Consider the following 16,919-nt stretch of genomic DNA (forward strand, 5'->3'; position numbering starts at 1 on the left):
CTATAGTAAAAGATACGGAGCTGAGAGCTCCGTATAAAGCAACAAACCCTGTTGGCTTCAGAACAATGGCCAGAAGTTCCAAGCGTCTCTGTAGCTTAGCAACAGCTGCAGCCACACCCTTGCACAGCAACAAATGGAGGAAGGCAAGTAATAAAAGTTACTTGAACCTACTCCTGAATTTTGCCGGTTAACTGAGATTTCTAGTTATTTTAGCTGCCGGTAAATCGAAAGTTTCCTGTAGAAAGCGATTCATAACACGCATTTCAATGTAGGAGATGGGCATGAACAAAAAAAAACACACACACAGCAATTCATCATCTTAATAGGTCTATTTCTCAACAGTGAAACCATTTACAAACTTCAATAAATATTTAACAAAAAATTGAGGATACACTGTACAAAAATCAAGAGCAATTAAACTGACCAGCAGCTGTTTAAGTTTGTCCGTACAGCTGTGCAATACATCAAAAAAAAAAATTAAGGATGACACTCTGCTTGCCCACCAAAGAAATTCAAGTACTGTATTACACATAGTCCATAAATTAAAAGGTTCTTTTAAACTTTTTTTTTCATATTAATTTGACAAATAAAATACTATTTACAAAAAACGTTTCCTCCTTCTTCCCTGAGAATGGGCTCAGTCACAGCACACAGGTTTACCAAAAACCACACGCCTGATCAGAATGGCTTATTGTCTTTTTTAATCTTTTTTTTTTCCCTCTAAATTCAAGTTTGGCAGGAGTTTGTTGGCAAGAGAGAGAGAGAGGAGAGAGAGAGACACACACACACACAAAGAGAGCGCAAGAGCGTCGGAAGGAGGTATATGTCAGAGGAGATTTTGGTATAGTCGGTAACTTGTGGTAATCCGCTGGAGTCTCCAGGTCGCCTGGGGTTTTTATTTGGTCGCTGTCGCCGTGCGGTTCAGCAGGGTTTAAGCCCGGGGGGGGGTGAGTGTGGGTGGGGGTTTGAGAATACCACAAAGGGAATTTGATTCCCTGCACATATTGCCCTGCAAGACAGACTAGCAAGGTACTTCCCACATGCATTCTAACTACCACACAGCGTTTCAGAGACGGCATTCCTCGCGACAGGATCGTTGAGAAACTAAAATCTACAGCATCATTTTTTTTTTACATTTTAGACTGCTCTGCACATTTTCTGAAGTGTTTTACAGGGGCGTTATACTGCAAAAAATAATAAACAGAATCCTTAAGCACCTTAAACAGGGGCGGGGGGGAAAACAAAATAATGGTTAGTACTCCACAGACCTGCAATATAGTCTGGTACGTGAATAGCCTTTTGATTTGTGATGGGGACCGCTGCAATTACAGATCACGCTTTAGGGGTTTGAGATGTACCATGAACCTCAAATGGCCTCTATGGGGAAAATGGTGGTTAAGAAAAGGGGGGGGGGGGGGCAGGAAAGGAGGTTTGCTTAATGGTGATCCCATAAAGATAACCCAGCCACAGTCCCCAACCTTATGGAGGGGGATATATATATACACACATTCAAGCAACATCCAAAATGGGTTGGATTGTGAAAAAATTCTGATAATTGAGTGAAGTCTGAGGGGAGGAAGTTGCAGTGCTTGGGAATGGAACAGCTCCATTTTTGGCAGCGAGTGTCAGCATCACATTCTCAGGTCAGACACGTGCAGGATAGAGCGAGAGACTCCAAACTAAGCTCCCTGCCCGGCTCTGGCACACCACAACTTCGGCAGAGCACCCCTTCGGCTGAACCAAACTGGGTGCAATTGTGCCACACCTCCCCCCCACCCCACCCCGGTGTCCCAGCACCAGCCACGGCTACACTCTCCCGAGGGTGGCTGTGATCAATTCCGCGTCAATCGGTGCTAAAATGTGAGTTGTTTTGCTGTCGTGGCCCATGAAAGGAGGGGTGGGGGGATAAAGGGAAGAGAATGGGGGACTGACCAAACTCATTTCACGTAGGACCTCTATATAAACATCCCACCAAAGCACAGATTCACATAAGACTCTTCCGAATGACAGTCCACCACTCTAGACCTTCTGGTGGAAGGATAGGTTGAAGTACTCCATTTTAAATCATTTAACCGTCAGGCATCCAAAAGGAGAATACACACAAAGTTCATGGATTTAACAGCGCCCCCCCCGCCCCTCACCCAGCCCCAAACTAAAATATTACAGGTATACCACCTCTAAACAGGTACTGCAATAGAACACCTTCTATCAGCATACAATCGCTTCACAAAGTAACTGCAACAAAGCATACAACTAACACTCAGGTCCGTGAAATGACTGGAGGCCCTGAGCCTTGCAAGTTTAGCATTCGCATCCCAGTCCGACCCCCCCAACCGAAACACGGGCGCTCCCGGATTCTCAGCAGCAGCAGCACCTTTCCGCCCCTGGCAAAATCCCCGAGGGCGGAGGGCATTATTAAAAGCTCCACCCACGGCGGGTTCGCAGACCAATAAAAAACCCCACGGGGCCAACCTCCTGGAGGTCGGCTAATAGTTTCTATCTGGAGGTTGCGTCAATACTGCGAGCGTGTGGAATGACTTGGTAGGTCGGCGCCTCTTTCTCGCTTTTAAAATAGAAAGGACTTCGCTGCGACATAGGAAGACTTGGGACAAGCGAAATCCTGAATTTCAGCCAAAGCGTTCTCGAACCAGCATCATGAGCTTTTTCTTGCCCTTGTAAGTCTGTTTGAGGTTGTCTATGAACTGTGTAAACTGTATGTGCCCGTCCTGAGCCATCAGGAATGTCTCACGGGCTTTGCCGAGGAATTCGATGAACTCGCCATAGTGACGGGGGCTGATGTGCGTCAGCCGCGAGTGCGTGGTGCTGATGTAGGCGTCGATGGTGGCGTTGAGCAGCTGGCAGAGGGGGGCCTTCTCCGTCGACATGAGCTTCCCGGAATTCCTCCGGCCGGGGACGCCCGCCAGGCCAGGGGCGGACATGGTCCACCGCCTCAGGATGTCCGACAGCACGGGGGCGCACTGCACGCTCTTGATGACCAGCGGGACGATGGCCGCCAGCTCGCTCTTCCCCAGCGAGTGGCTGAGGGAGCAGGCCCACAGGACGTCGGTGATGGCCGGGTGGGTGTCCTGGTTGTAGGCGACGTGGAGGTGGGACAGGGCGAGGCTGGCCATTTTGTAGGCCCGGATCGGGAAGCCCCGGTGCTCCATGTACCGAGCGATGGTGAACAAGTGCGAGTAGCTCATCCCCGTGGAGGCCGAGTCCAGGACGATCTGGTACGCGGTTTCAAAGGCTACGTGGTTCTTTTCGCACAGCGTCAGGGCCGACAGTGCGCAGTTCTGAGGGTCCTTCATTGTACACTGGAGTGCAAGCGTCCGGGCACAACTGTCCAGCTCCTCGCGTTGGGTGTAGTCCAGATTCAGGCGCAAAATGGTGGCGTGCGACGTTACCGTGGCAGCTACTATTGTGGTCGCTTCAGTTGGAGTGAAGAGGGAATACCAATTCTGCATTATATTCATCAAGGCACAAACACCTGAAAGATACAAGAGGCAGATTTCTTAACGTTATTTGGAGGGTTTTCTGCTGAAATACAAGTCGGCTCCACTACTTGCATTTCTATAGCGCCTTTCACAACCTCAGGATATCCCAACATGCTTTACAGCCAATGAAGTAGTTGCCAAGTGGAGTCCACTGTTGTCATGTAGGAATCGCAGCAGCTAATTTTGCACACAGCAAGGTCCCACAAACAGCAATTAAATAAATGACCAGATCATCTGTTTTTGAGGTTGGTCGAGGGATAACCGTTGGCCAGGACACCCCAGCTCTTCGAATAGTGCTGTATCTTTTACGCCCACCCAAGAGGGCAGACGGGGCCTTGGTTTAAAATTTCCATCTGAAACACAGCACCTCAGACAGTGCAGCACTCCCTCAGTAGTGCACTGGGAGTGTCAGCCTGGATTAGGTGTTGAAGAATCTGGAGTGGGACTTGAACCCACAGCTCTCTGACGCGAGGGCGAGAGTGCTGCCCACTGAGCCGCAGCCAACAGCGCCGTTCTGGGGAACAGCAGCCAATATGCCTGCAACTGGTATCGACCCACTATCCAGATGGAGGGAATCGTGGGGCGCATGCAACATAAAGAACCAACTCATCGCTGACCCACAGCAGAGGTCCCTGGCTTCGACCTCCCTCGAAGTCAGTGGACAGCACTCAACCGAGTCCGCACAGGGCGCGGACGATGCAGCCACCTGCTCCGCCAGTGGAAGGTGAGGGACGACCCGAAGTGTGACTGTGACCATGGAACACATCACACCAACCTGCCCACTGAGATCTGTTGCGGGAGGCAGCTCATTTCTCCTCTCAGGAGGCCATCGAATGGACAGCCAAACTAGGCATCTCCTCATAAGCATTTCCTTCAAAAACAACTAACACTGGTTCAGAGGTAGCATCTGTCTGAGGCAAAACGAGAAGGCTCCAGGCTAGATTTGGCTGACCTCCGTTACAATTCATTACAGCATCCCTTGATTAGAGCAGAGAGCGCGCGCCAAGGCCCCCTGCTCCAGACTGGTGCTGGATGTGCACATGCACGGATGCCAGGCATGACAGAAACAGGCTCAAACGTGAAGCACTCATTAGTTGCACAGTACGACCATAAGCACCAAGGTCACGTGAGTGGCCATTTGAGCAAAGTACTGGAAAACAAGCGCTGGCCACAGAATTGCATCCCAGTGAGGGTGCTTCCAGGATTGGGTTAAAAGCACGTTCTGCGTACACACTTGCAACTTACCAACTTCTGTAGCACAGCTCACCAACCAACGAACCATCTCGCGACGCCGCCAGTTCATCGTGGACAGAGTCATTCTCATCACCTGCAGGTAGGAAGCACATCCAACAGTCAAGCTACAACACAGATGCACTAATGAGAGTTCTGATAATGTAAACTTAAAAGCAGATCTCAAAAGCAGAATTGCAAAGGGCTTCATTCAATTTCTTCAAACGACGCCAGTCTGTCGAAATGCCATGCACATTGACTATGGTCCTTGGTGCAACCATGGCCTGAAAATCCTCATTAGATAGAGGACAGCATGATGGTGCCTGCCTGCTCCGATACACAAGTGAGACGCAGGTTCACCTCCCATGAGGAGTTCTGACTTTCAGCTGTACCAGCTGCAGTAATAGCTGAACAGAGGCTGTACACTAAACCCCACCCCACCCTAAAAATCCAGGGGTGGAGAGAGCACAGCATACAAACTGCACAATAAACAAGTCAACACCGATAGCTCAAGCAATCCCCAAGCAAACTGCTACACAAAGTTATTTCTCCAACTTCACTTCGGAAAGGGTGTGGGGCATGGATATGTCCCAGTAAAGGGAATAAAATGCTTACAATATCTAGCAATGTGCATGAGAGGAGAGGCGATCAGGTTTTAATAGAAGTTATTTCTTTGCACGTAATCTGAACTACAGCACAAGATCTCCCTCCACCACTCCCAGACAAACTACAGGTTTAAAACCCACACAGCCATTATTTCTTAATTTGTTTCAGATTGCTTTCCAACTCTTTTCACCTTGGTGGTGTCCTACACTATGGGTGGACGATTCTCAACTTAGAAACCACACAAGAGGTCACAAGTTGAAGTTTGGAAATTGGCCACCACACATGAAGCAACTCTCGTTTGTGCAACAAGTTTAAAGCTGGTGCTGCAAGCACGGTTTCAGAAACTCTCGAGGCGACAGGGTTAGAGCGGGATGGTAACCGTGGGCAAGTGCTGGCGGCCAGCCACAGGACACCGACCTGCAGCACCAGTCTCAGCTTCAAATTAAAAGCCTTTGCTGCTTTCATAGCCTCATATACAGGAAACTTTGGTTTATCCGGAGGTTGTATGTCCAGAATACTCGATCTAACGGCAAAAATCAGGAGCCGTTAAGCTTTTAGTTCTCATTCTTTTTTTTCCCCCCCCAGTCAGGCACTGCAAGGTCTGTAGCTATAGCAACAGCTTCAGCTAGAGACACTTGCAGCTGCAGCCAACTCTTCAGAAACTGTTGCTAAGCAACAGTGTTTGTTGTCAGATACAGAGATGAAAACCTCCGTATGCTTCAACATTAACTTTGTATGTCCGGCAGTTTTGATAGATCAGCAACAGCTCGATCCCATCGGTGCCAGATATAACAAAGTTTCCCGTATTGAGCAAAATCCTTCACAGCGAAAGTATGGCATATTGCTGCAGGTTAGATTACAGTCTAAACTCACCTACGCCTTTGTTACCTCTAGACTCGACTGTTCCAACACGCTCCAGGCTGGCCTCTCACCTTGCACCCTCCGTGAACTTGAGCTCATCCAAAACTCTGCTACCCTTAGCCCAAAGTCCTGTTCATCCCTGTGCTCGCTGACCTACATTCGCTCCCGGTCCAGCAATACCAGGGTTTTAAAATTCTCAGCCTCGTTTTCAAATCCTTCCATGGCCTCACCCACCCCTTCCCTATCTCAACTCCTCTAGCCCTACAAGGCCCCCCACCCCGCCGAGAAATCTGCACTCCACCAATTCTGGCCTCGAGAGCATCCCCAATTTTCATCGCTCCGCCATTGGCGGCTGTGCCCTCAGCTGCCTAGGCCTCAAGCTCTGGAATTCATAGAAAATAGGAGTAGGCCATTCGGCCCCTCGAGCCTGCTCCACCATTCAATGAGATCATGGCTGATCATCCAAATTCAGTACCCTGCCCCTGCTTTCTCCCCTTACCCCTTGATCCCCTTAGCCTTAAGAAATATATCTAACTCCTTGAATATATTTAATGAATTGGCCTCAACCGTCTGTGATAGAGAATTCCACAGGTTCACCACTCTCTGGGTGAAGAAATTCCTCCTCATCGCTGTCCTAAATGGCTTACCCCTTATCCTTAGACTGTGACCCCTGGTTCTGGACTCCCCGGCCATCGGGAACATCCTTCCTGCATCTAGTCTGTCCAGTCCTGTCAGAATTTTATAAGTTTCAATGAGATACCCTCTCATTCTTCTAAACTCCAGCGAGTATAAGCCCAATCGACCCAATCTCTCCTCATACCTCATTCCTGCCATCCCTTCGTAAACTTCTCCAACTTGAAGACGCTGCTTAAAACCCACACCTCTGACCAAACTGCTTTTGGTCACTTGTCCCAATATCTCATGTAGCTTAGTGTCAAATTTTGTTTGATTCAACGTTCCCGTGAAGTGCCCGGGGGCATTTCACGACTTTAAAAAGGCGCTTTATAAATGCAAGTCGCCGTTAGGATGGTGGGAACTGGCGTGTAAAATACTAAAATTCTACACTCTGCATGAGGTCCTGCCGCAGAATTAAAAAGGGGAAGGATAAAAAAAGACACCCAAATGTACGATTTGGACAGGTTGGGTGATTGGGCAGAAACATGGCAAATGCACTATAATGTGGATAAATGTGAGGTTATCCACTTTGGTGGCAAAAACAGGAAGGCAGATTATTATCTGAATGGCAATAGATTGGGAGAAGGGGAAGTGCAACGAGACCTGGGTGTCCTTGTGCACCAGTCGCTGAAGGTAAGCATGCAGGTGCAGCAGGTGGTTAAGAAGGCAAATGGTATGTTGGCCTTCGTAGCAAGAGGGTTCGAGTACAGGAACAGGATGTCTTGCTACAGTTGTACAAGGCCTTGGTGAGACCACACCTTGAGTAGTGTGTGCAGTTTTGGTCGCCTTACCTGAGGAAGGACGTTCTTGCCATGGAAGGAGTGCAGCGAAGATTCACCAGGCTGATACCTGGGATGGCAGGAATGACATATGAGCAGAGGTTGTGTCGATTGGGCTTATACTCACTGGAGTTTAGAAGATTGAGAGGGGATCTCATCGAAACCTATAAAATTCTGTCAGGCCTGGACAGACTAGATGCAGGAAGAATGTTTATGATGGCCGGGGAGTCCAGAACCAGGGGTCATAGTCTAAGGATAAGGGGTAAGCCATTTAGGACTGAAATGAGGAGGAATTTCTTCACCCAGAGAGTGGTGAACCTGTGGAATTCTCTGCCACAGAGGGCAGTGGAGGCCAGTTCATTAAATATATTCAAAAAAAAGAGTTGGATATATTTCTTAAGGCTAAAGGGATCAAGGGATATGGGGAGAAGGCAGGGACAGGGTACTGAATTTGGATGATCAGCCATGATCTCATTGAATGGCAGAGCAGGCTCTAAGGGCCGAATGGCCTACTCCTGCTCCTATCTTCTATGTTTCGATGCAAAAGATGCTGAATTTACCGTGAACTGTCACAGACACCATTAGACACAATAGTAAAGTAGACCCACCTGTAGTCCTAGCTCCAGAGATACATTGAGGAGTGTAATGTCAGGGGCACAGTTGGGAGGAGTAGCTGTTTTGCAAGCATCCTGTGCTAGCTTGTATATGAGCGATGGAGAATGAATGTTCTGTTGAATGGATTCCAACACCACTCGCAACCACTTGGGGTCTCCTGCAACAAGAGGACGTGTTAAGTGATTGATCAAACCAGCAGACAGAAGGAATACTTAAAGAGCAGCAGGGTGCCCGAACTGCAGCCTGCAGTCCATTAATCACCCCGAGCTCCATGTTCTGGGTATAATATTTTTTGTTTTTATATAATGACCCGATTGGAACCATGGAAAGTGGCTTATTAGGACCAAAGTTTTAACGCCCTGCCTAAGAGGCAAAACTGGTAAGGTATTCAAACAAGAAGGGTTTTCTCAAGATAAATCAGGAAAAATATCCGATTAAGATCGCCAAAAGAGGGAGATTAGAATTTTTTTTTTTTTTTTTTTTTTTTTTAAATGCATGACCACCACAAGGAATTCCCTACTAGAAACCGCAGTGGAAGTAGAATCCATAATGGCTTATCATAGAATGGTTACCGCACAGGAGGCGGCCATTCGGCCCATCCCCGGCTCTCTGCAAGAGCACTTCAGCTAGTCCCACTCCCCCACCCTTTCCCTGTAACCCTGCAAATTTTTTTCCTTCAGGTACTTATCCAACTCCCTTTTGAAAGCCATGATTGAATCTGCCTCCACCTCTCTTTCCGGCAGTGCATTCCAGATCCTAACCACTCGCCGAGTAAAAAAGTTTTTCCTCATGTCGCCTTTGGTTCTTTTGCCAATCACCTTAATTCTGTGTCCTCTGGTTCTCGACCCTTCCACCAATGGGAACAGTTTCTCGCTATCTAGTTTAAGTCCCCTCATGATTTTGAATACCTCTATCAGATCCCCTCTGCCCCAAGAACAACCCCAGCTTCTCCAGTCAATCCACGTAACTGAAGTCCCTCATCCGTGAAATAATTCTTGCAAATCTTTTCTGCACCCTTTCTAAGGTCTTCACATCCTTCCTAAAGTGCGGTGCCCAGAATTGGACACAATACTCCAATTGAAGCCGGACCAGCGTTTATGCAGCCCAGGATCCTGTAAGCTTTTTTAACCACTTTCTCTACCTGCCCTGCCACTTTCAACGATTTGTGCACATATACCCCCAGATCTCTGTTCATGCACCTCCTTTAGGATTGTACCCTTTAGTTTATAAGTAGATAAATAAAAGTAGAAACAAAATGGGTGGGAGTGAAGGGAACGGGACTCAGTGAACCAGCAGAGGTGCGATGGGCTGAATGGCCTACATCTGTGCTACAATATTCTAGAATGATAGAAGCACAGTGCATACATCACAACATGAAGGAACACTGACTCGGCCAATGTCCGCTCGAATTATCTTTTGGCCCGCGCAGCTCCTTTAACTTGCGGCGTGAAATTCCGCACGTGCACGGTTTATCCCTTTAAAAGCCGGTGAGCCGGCTGCGCGGGACCTCCAGTGTGCTGCGCAGCTTAAAGGGAGCGTTGCTCATAGCCACACTATCGATCTATAGAGATATTTCCCCATCGGGAGAAAGAGTCAACTGTTGGTCCATCTCCTGTATCTTGAAGGGAGATAGTTTGAGTGGCATTTGGGACAGTACTGGAACAGCGTTCCACCTGCCCTCGCGAATGCAAATAAAGTGCAAGGTGCAAGAAGATGGTAGTTAAAAAAAAAAAGGGCTCGCTTTCCCCAGAAACGATTTAACATATAATGCTGTACCCACCCCCAATTTGCCTCGGAGCTAAAAACTGAGGATATTCCAGACAACGCTGCAGGATTAAACAACTCCGTAACAGACTTGAAAATGTCTTTTCTTTTAAACTGCAACTCATTTCCTATTTTATATACAGAGATTCAAAAAAGAGAATATGAAAGTGGCAGAAACTGAAGTGGAAGCAGAACACATCACATGCTGACGTTTGGCAGGAAACCCTGAATTTCAGTAAGTGCGTTGTGAAAGCAAGTCCAGTAAAGCAGTGTTGAGGTAGAATGCTTCATTGGGAAACTTTGGGAAGAGGAATTGATACATTAGGAAGAGGATTGCAGAACCTTGAGTCTGAAATGAATTTCTACAAACGCTTGCGTTGCTACCAGGGTTACAGAACTAGATTGTGCAATCTATTTTTAGCTGTGGCTCAGTGGGCAGCACTCCCACCTCCAAGACAAAAGGTTGTGGGTTCAAGTCCCACTCCAGAGACTTGAGCACAACAATCTAGACGGACACGCCCAGTGCAGCGCTGAGGGAGCGCTGCAGTGTCAGAGGTGCCGTCTTTCGGATGAGACGTTAAACACAGGCCCCGCCTGTCCTCTCAGGTGGACGTAAAAGATCCCACGGCACTATTTCGAAGAGGAGCAGGGGAGTTCATCCCTGGTGTCCTGGTCAATATTTATCCCTCAACCAACATTACCAAAAAAGAGATTATCTGATCATTATCACAGTGCTGTTTGAGAGCTTGCTGTGCGCAAATTGTCTGCTGCATTTCCAACAGTGGCCACTCTTAAACTACTTCATTGGCTGTAAAGCACTTTGGGATGTCCAGAGGTCGTGAAAGGCGCTACAGAAATACAAGTCTCTCTTGCTTTTAGTTTAGCTATTACATTTAGTTCAGCTATTACATTTAGTTCATTATAGCTGCAGGTAATGTTAAATTATATCAGCAATTACATTAAATTTGTTAGCTTGGCTTTTGTACATAATCTCAAAATGCAGTTCAGTTGCTCAAAAATCAAATGAGTTGGAAAAAGCACACACTACTGGTCCATTCAGAAGAACCATTAAATTTGGCCTTGTATTACTTTAAGCTTGTGTTGTTTTTTTGTTAAACTGCAATACTAGCAAAAGTATGAGTTAACTTTCCTGTACGTACTTAGTGACACCGTGGAATTAAATTACATCATTTCAGATGCAAAAGGCCCTCCACATTATTTTTTTCCCCACACGGAATGATTTCTGTGCAGTAATACCCAGGTGCCGGTTGATGGCGCTGTGACCATTTTCCGAGCCACTCAGACAGGACAATAAAAGCGAAAGCAACTCAATATCGAGTTCAACAATTTCAGATCATAACCTCGGCCCCTGTTATTTTTATATATTTTTTATCCACACCTTTGGTTTGTGCCTTTCCCTTTTTCTCTCTCCCACACGGCAGCTGTCTCTCACTCTGCCAGCGCATTTCACACTTCATCTAGAGCCATCCTTTGTCTCTTTACCTGTCCTATTACCATCTCGTCTCGCCTTGAATATCTCTTAATGTCTCTTCACCTCTCCCCGACCTTCCCTTTTGTTCTTTCATCCCCTCCCCCATTTCCCAGCCCCCAAACTGCCTTTTAATCTCTTTCAATTCCTGCCTTTTTTTCCCTCAGTTCTGACGAAGGGTTTCGACCTGAAACGTTGACTGTTTCTCTCTCCACGGATGTTGCCTGGCCTGCTGAGTTTTTCCAGTGTTTTCTGTTATTTAGGACAAAAGCAGCACTGGATTCACCCACAAGCTTCTGGGGCCCAAAATGGCTCCATTGCAAATAGACGCCAACAGCTAACGTCAAGAGCAACAGTTCTGGCAGCAAGAACTGCATTCCTGCTACAGCCAGCAGCTTAAATTCAAACAAACGCTGGGGGACCTTGGTGCCTTGTCGGAATTCATTTGCAGGAAGGGAAGTTCGTTTGTGGAACGAGTTGGCCCAGTTTGGAAGGAGCATGCCAAAGTTTTGCAAAAAGCTTCACAGTAGGAACCGACTTTAAAACTATCCCCATTCTTCCAAAAAAAAAACCCCACTAAAAATGCACAAATCAGTCAGCATCCAACACCTGGCTAACATTTCTGGTCGGTCTCTACATCGGAAATGTTGGACGAAAAGCTTTCCTCTTTCGGATGTTGACTCGCCAGCTACAGTTTCCAGTCATTTCAAAGCTTTTGCTACAGATTCCCAGCTTTTGCAGTTTGTTTTTTTTCCATCTCCCCTAATCATACTGCATACAACAGATTTCACTATCTGTAGTTGAACTCCCTGTTGGTACACAATTTTTACTGCAGTTACAATAACTTTGCTATCCTCTCCCAGCACGTCACTCAACAGTAGCATCCAAAAAAACAGGGGGTGGGGGGGGGGGCGGGGGGGGAAACCAGTAAGTTATAGCCATCAGGAAATGAACAGGCTGGGTCTCTTTTCTCTTGAAAAGAAAAGGCCTAATAGATTAAAATTATGAAAGGTTTTGATAGAGCAGATGCAGAGAGGGTTTCCACTTGTGGGGGAAGAGCAAAACTAGAGGTAATCAATGCAAGACAGTTGCCAAGAAATCAAATAAGGAATTTAGAAGCGACTTTTTACCCAGAGAGTGGCGAGAATGCGGAACACTCTACCACAGGCAGTGGTTGAAGCGAATAATAGATGCATTTAAGGGGCGATTAAATAAGCATATGAGGGAGAAGGGAATAGAGGGTTATGCCGATAGAGTTAGAGGAGGAAAGTTGGGTGCGAGGCTCAAGTGGAACATTAACACCAACATGGACTGGTTGGACCGAATGGCCTGTTTCTGTGCTCGATATCCTAAGTAAGTTGCCCACGTATGACTGCGCTTCAACACGATCGGTGCCACGTGTACCTTTTGCAGCCGTTAACATGGTGGATGCCAGCTCACACTGCTGAGTTTCAAGGTGCCCGAGGATGAACCAACGTGGGTAGCGGCTTGGATCCACCAACGCTACGAGGTGCGGGTGAGAGCCGTCACCAGCTGGCGCCATCGATTCCAGCACCGGCAGTCTGGAAGGAGAAAAACAAGCAAGTCAGCCAAGGGGGCAATCATTCTGAACACAAGATTCAAGGTCCAACCAATGGTTTCTAACTGAACATGACAGAAAATTATAAGCTAGGCCATTTAGGAGCAAAGTTAGGAAGCACTTTACACAAAGGGTAGTAAAAATCTAGAACTCACTTCCCCACACCACTGTGGGTGCTAGGGGTCAATTTAAATTTTCAAAACCTAAAATCGATTATTTTGTGTTGGGCAAGGGTATCAAGGGATATGGAGCAAAGGCAGATAAATGGAATTGAGGTACAGATCAGCCATGATCTAGCTGAACAGTGAAACAAGCTTGAGGGGCTGAATGGCCTACTGCGCCAGTTTGATCCCTACTCGCTTTCTATTTAACAACGTGCAGTGTTTAATAGCCCACCATCCGTCACGTACGTATGCAGTGGAGCCAGAGTGCACTGTGCCGGAGAGATTGAACACCTGCAATTCCTCAGAGGCAGCCCCACATCCTCCCGCCCCGATTAGAACAATGATAATCCAGGGAGCTTTATTCCCCTCTCTGCAAGGATTGCACTCGATCACCACCCATGTCATAGGAGCTCTGAGCGGGCAGAGACCCAGGAACACCTGGCACTCCTCAGTCTCCAATGGTAGGGAAAAGAGGAATTTTTCAAATTCTCAAATTTTGCACCCCTTCCCATCTCTTCTTTCTCCTCGCCGCGCCCACCACTCAGCCAGACTCACGCGGAGGCACGCAGGTCCACTAGTATTGTCTCTTCGTCAAGCAGCAGTTTGCCCCTTAAGACAGAGCACTATTGGACCATGAGGGACCTCAATTAATCCCAATCAGCACACGGCAGTGGTCACTGGCTAGCAATCTAGAGCAGGAACTCATTTTCCAATTCTCTTCCCATCCTCAAGCCTAAGAGCACAGAAGTCAACTGTAACCCAACCACTGGTGCCCTGGAATAATTTCAAACATGGAGCAACTTAACCAAAGACCTTTGTTCCATTATAGTCTTAAAGACTTGCATTTCTATAGCGCCTTGCACGACCTCAGGACGTTCCAAAGCGCTTTACAGCCAATGAAGTACTTTTGAAGTGGAGTTACTTTTGTAATGTGGGAAACGTGGCAGCCAATTTGTGCACAGCAAGGTCCCACAAACAGCAGAGATAAAGGGCCAGATAATCCGTTAGTGATGTTGGCTGAGAGATAAATATCAGCCAGGACACTGGGAAGAACTGCTTTCTTCTTCTTCGAATAGCACCATGGGATTTTTAGGTCCACCAGAGAGCGGACGGGGCCTCGATTTAACGTCTCAACTGAAAGACGGCGCCTCCGACAGTGCCGCGCTCCCACAGTACTGAATTGTCGCGTCAGGCTAGATTCCGTGCTCAAGGCTCTGGAGGGGGGCATGAACTCACAACCTTCCGACTCAGGAGGAGAGAGTCAGCCGTGGCTTCGTGGTAGCACTCAGTCAAAAGGTTGTGGGTTCAAGTTGTGAATGAATCTCAAACTGCAGTAACACAAGCACAATTTTTCATACTGCCAATAGTTTGCCCAGAATGTGTATCATGTTTAAGTGTTTTTTTTGTTGTTGCTATTCTCCTCTCCTTTCTCCCTTCATTTTAAAGCAACAGGTAGTTAAGCTGGCAGTCACCGCCATCTCATCAAGAGCACTTACAAACACAGAAACCTTGGGGTACCGTGTACAGTTCTGGTCGCCATATTATAAAAAAAGGGTATAGAAGCCCTGGAGAGAGTGCACAAAAGCGATTTACAAGGATGATACCAGAACTGCGAGGTTATACCCATCATTAAAAGGAACAGGCTGGGGGTCTCTTTGAAAAGAGAAGGCTGAGGGGTGACTTAACAGAGGTCTTTAAAATTATGAAAGGTTTTGGTAGAGTGGGTACAGAGAATGTTCCAACTTGTGGGGAAGAACAAATCTAGATGCCATCAATACACAAGAGTCACCAAGAAATCAAATGGGGAATTCAGAAGAAACTTCTTTAACCAGCAAGCCACTCGGTTGTACCAATCCGCTACAAAGACGGGCTGCAACAGTTCAAGGCGGCGGCTCACCACTAGCTTCTCAAGGGCAATTAGGGTCAGGCAATAAATGCGACGCCCACAGTCCATGAACGAATAAAAAAAAAGTATAGGTGTGTTTAAGGGGAAGCTAGATAAGCATGAGGGAGAAGGGAATAGAGGGTTGTGCCAATAGAGTTAGATGAGCAAGGATGGGAGGAGGAGCATAAACGCCGGTATGGACTGGTTGGGACAAATGGCCTGTTTCTGTGCTGTATGTCTTGTTTCTGTGATGTGTACCATTTTGTGTCATCTGGAAAGTGTAATGGCGAATCAGTGGAAGCAAAATATACTTTGGGTAGCTCTGGAAAAAGGTGTGGTTTAGAGGGAAGCCTCTTGGACTCCTTAGCTGGGTCTGTGGTTAGTACCGTTAAGTCACAGAGCTACTGAACTTGCTCAAGCAGCCGAGTGAGGGAACCCACGCAAAAGGCAAGAAGCGGAAGAGTGACGTCCCATTAGAGAAGTTTTCCTCTCATCGGCGGCCAGCTTCCAGCCCACATTCTTTTGACGCGACGGCACAGGCTCACCGTGAGGGATGTCAAACTGGGTCACGTTTTTTGGGGGGGGGGGGCCACCCCCCCTTTAAAGCATGCCACGCGCTGGTCTTGGAAATGTCAGCTCGAAAACTGCAGCCGTCAGAACACCCAAAAAGAGGGCGAGAGAGAGTGCGCAATGCTGCCTGCATCAGAGGTGACTCACTGGCAATGTACACTATTTCCTGCTCTTGTTCACAAAAAAACAGCACACTCTTGCAATGGGGTAATCTAATGCATTGAGACCTAGTTTTCATTTTAAATTCAGCAGCACCAGTGGGATCAGATAGTGCCAGCTGTACGGCAAGAATTTTGATCAAATTCCCCCACCTGCAATATTCATTGCCCTCATGTAATACAGAAAACCCACACTGCATTGCTCTTTCCACCTCCATATACATTCATCAAGTACACACTATGAATCGGGACCAGCTTCTAGGTTGAAGCCTTTGTAATATGTCGTTTTCCAGAGATTCTTTGCTTGGCTTTAAGCTTGCTTTCGGAAGGCGAAATAAAACGACACGCTAGCGGACAACAGTTATTGCATGTGTAACTAGTTTAAAAAGTGATCATCAAATATTTCACCTACCTCATTGCTCTCAAAGAAACCTTGTAAGCCAGGTCAGTGTCGTGGAGCAGGAGAGCTTTGAATAGGTATCTTGCAAAAGTGTGCATGGGAACACTTTCCCTGTGGACTACCTCTCCAAGACCACTGAATGGACCTCCTGAAGAAACAAATGCCATTTTTTAGTGTCCATTTTCTCTGAAGAGTAGGATTCTTGGAATAGGCAGATTTTAACATGTCTGTGTGCTTTCCTAATAACTTGCTGCACATCAAGGCAGGCCCAGATTCAATCTCTGGGCCCTGCGAGTTTGATCAAGAGCAGTAATGGGGCATAATTAGCCTCGGCATTCATGGGTTGGGGAGGGAAGTAAGCCAAAAAGCTTCCACTCCTCGAAGCTATCCGATGACCCCCGGTCAGGACATGCATGTTGATGCCAAACGAGGACAGGCACGGTGGCATAGTGGTTAGCACTGTTGCCTCTCAGCGCCAGGGACCCGGGTTCAAATCCGGCCTCGGGTGACTGTGCAAACTCCACACATTCTCCCCGTGTTTGCGTGGGTTTTCTCCGGGTGCTCCGGTTTCCTCCCACAGTCCAAAGATGTGTGGGTTAGGTTGATTGGCCATGATAAAAAAATTGGCCCTTAGTGTTATGGGGGGA

The 16,919-nt window shown here is 47.3% G+C and overlaps 1 protein-coding gene across 1 annotated transcript in view; it reads right to left on the reverse strand.

Moving 5' to 3' along the window:
• Positions 1-310: 310 nt before the first annotated feature.
• Positions 311-16,919, reverse strand: part of LOC147097670 (zinc finger SWIM domain-containing protein 5-like) — a 92,060-nt gene continuing 75,451 nt past the window's right edge. Inside the window, exons 11-15 of the mRNA XM_085971667.1 lie at positions 16,285-16,420; positions 12,921-13,078; positions 8,257-8,420; positions 4,743-4,824; positions 311-3,490 (exon numbers count right to left, since the gene is read on the reverse strand). Of these exons, the coding sequence (XP_085827793.1) occupies positions 2,628-3,490; positions 4,743-4,824; positions 8,257-8,420; positions 12,921-13,078; positions 16,285-16,420 (1,403 nt within the window). The 3' untranslated portion in view covers positions 311-2,627. The remainder of the gene's footprint in view (positions 3,491-4,742; positions 4,825-8,256; positions 8,421-12,920; positions 13,079-16,284; positions 16,421-16,919) is intronic.

The sequence above is a fragment of the Somniosus microcephalus genome, chromosome 31 (genome assembly GCF_052327205.1).
Source record: "Somniosus microcephalus isolate GS21.2 chromosome 31, FLI_Smic_1.0, whole genome shotgun sequence".
NCBI lineage: Eukaryota > Metazoa > Chordata > Chondrichthyes > Squaliformes > Somniosidae > Somniosus > Somniosus microcephalus.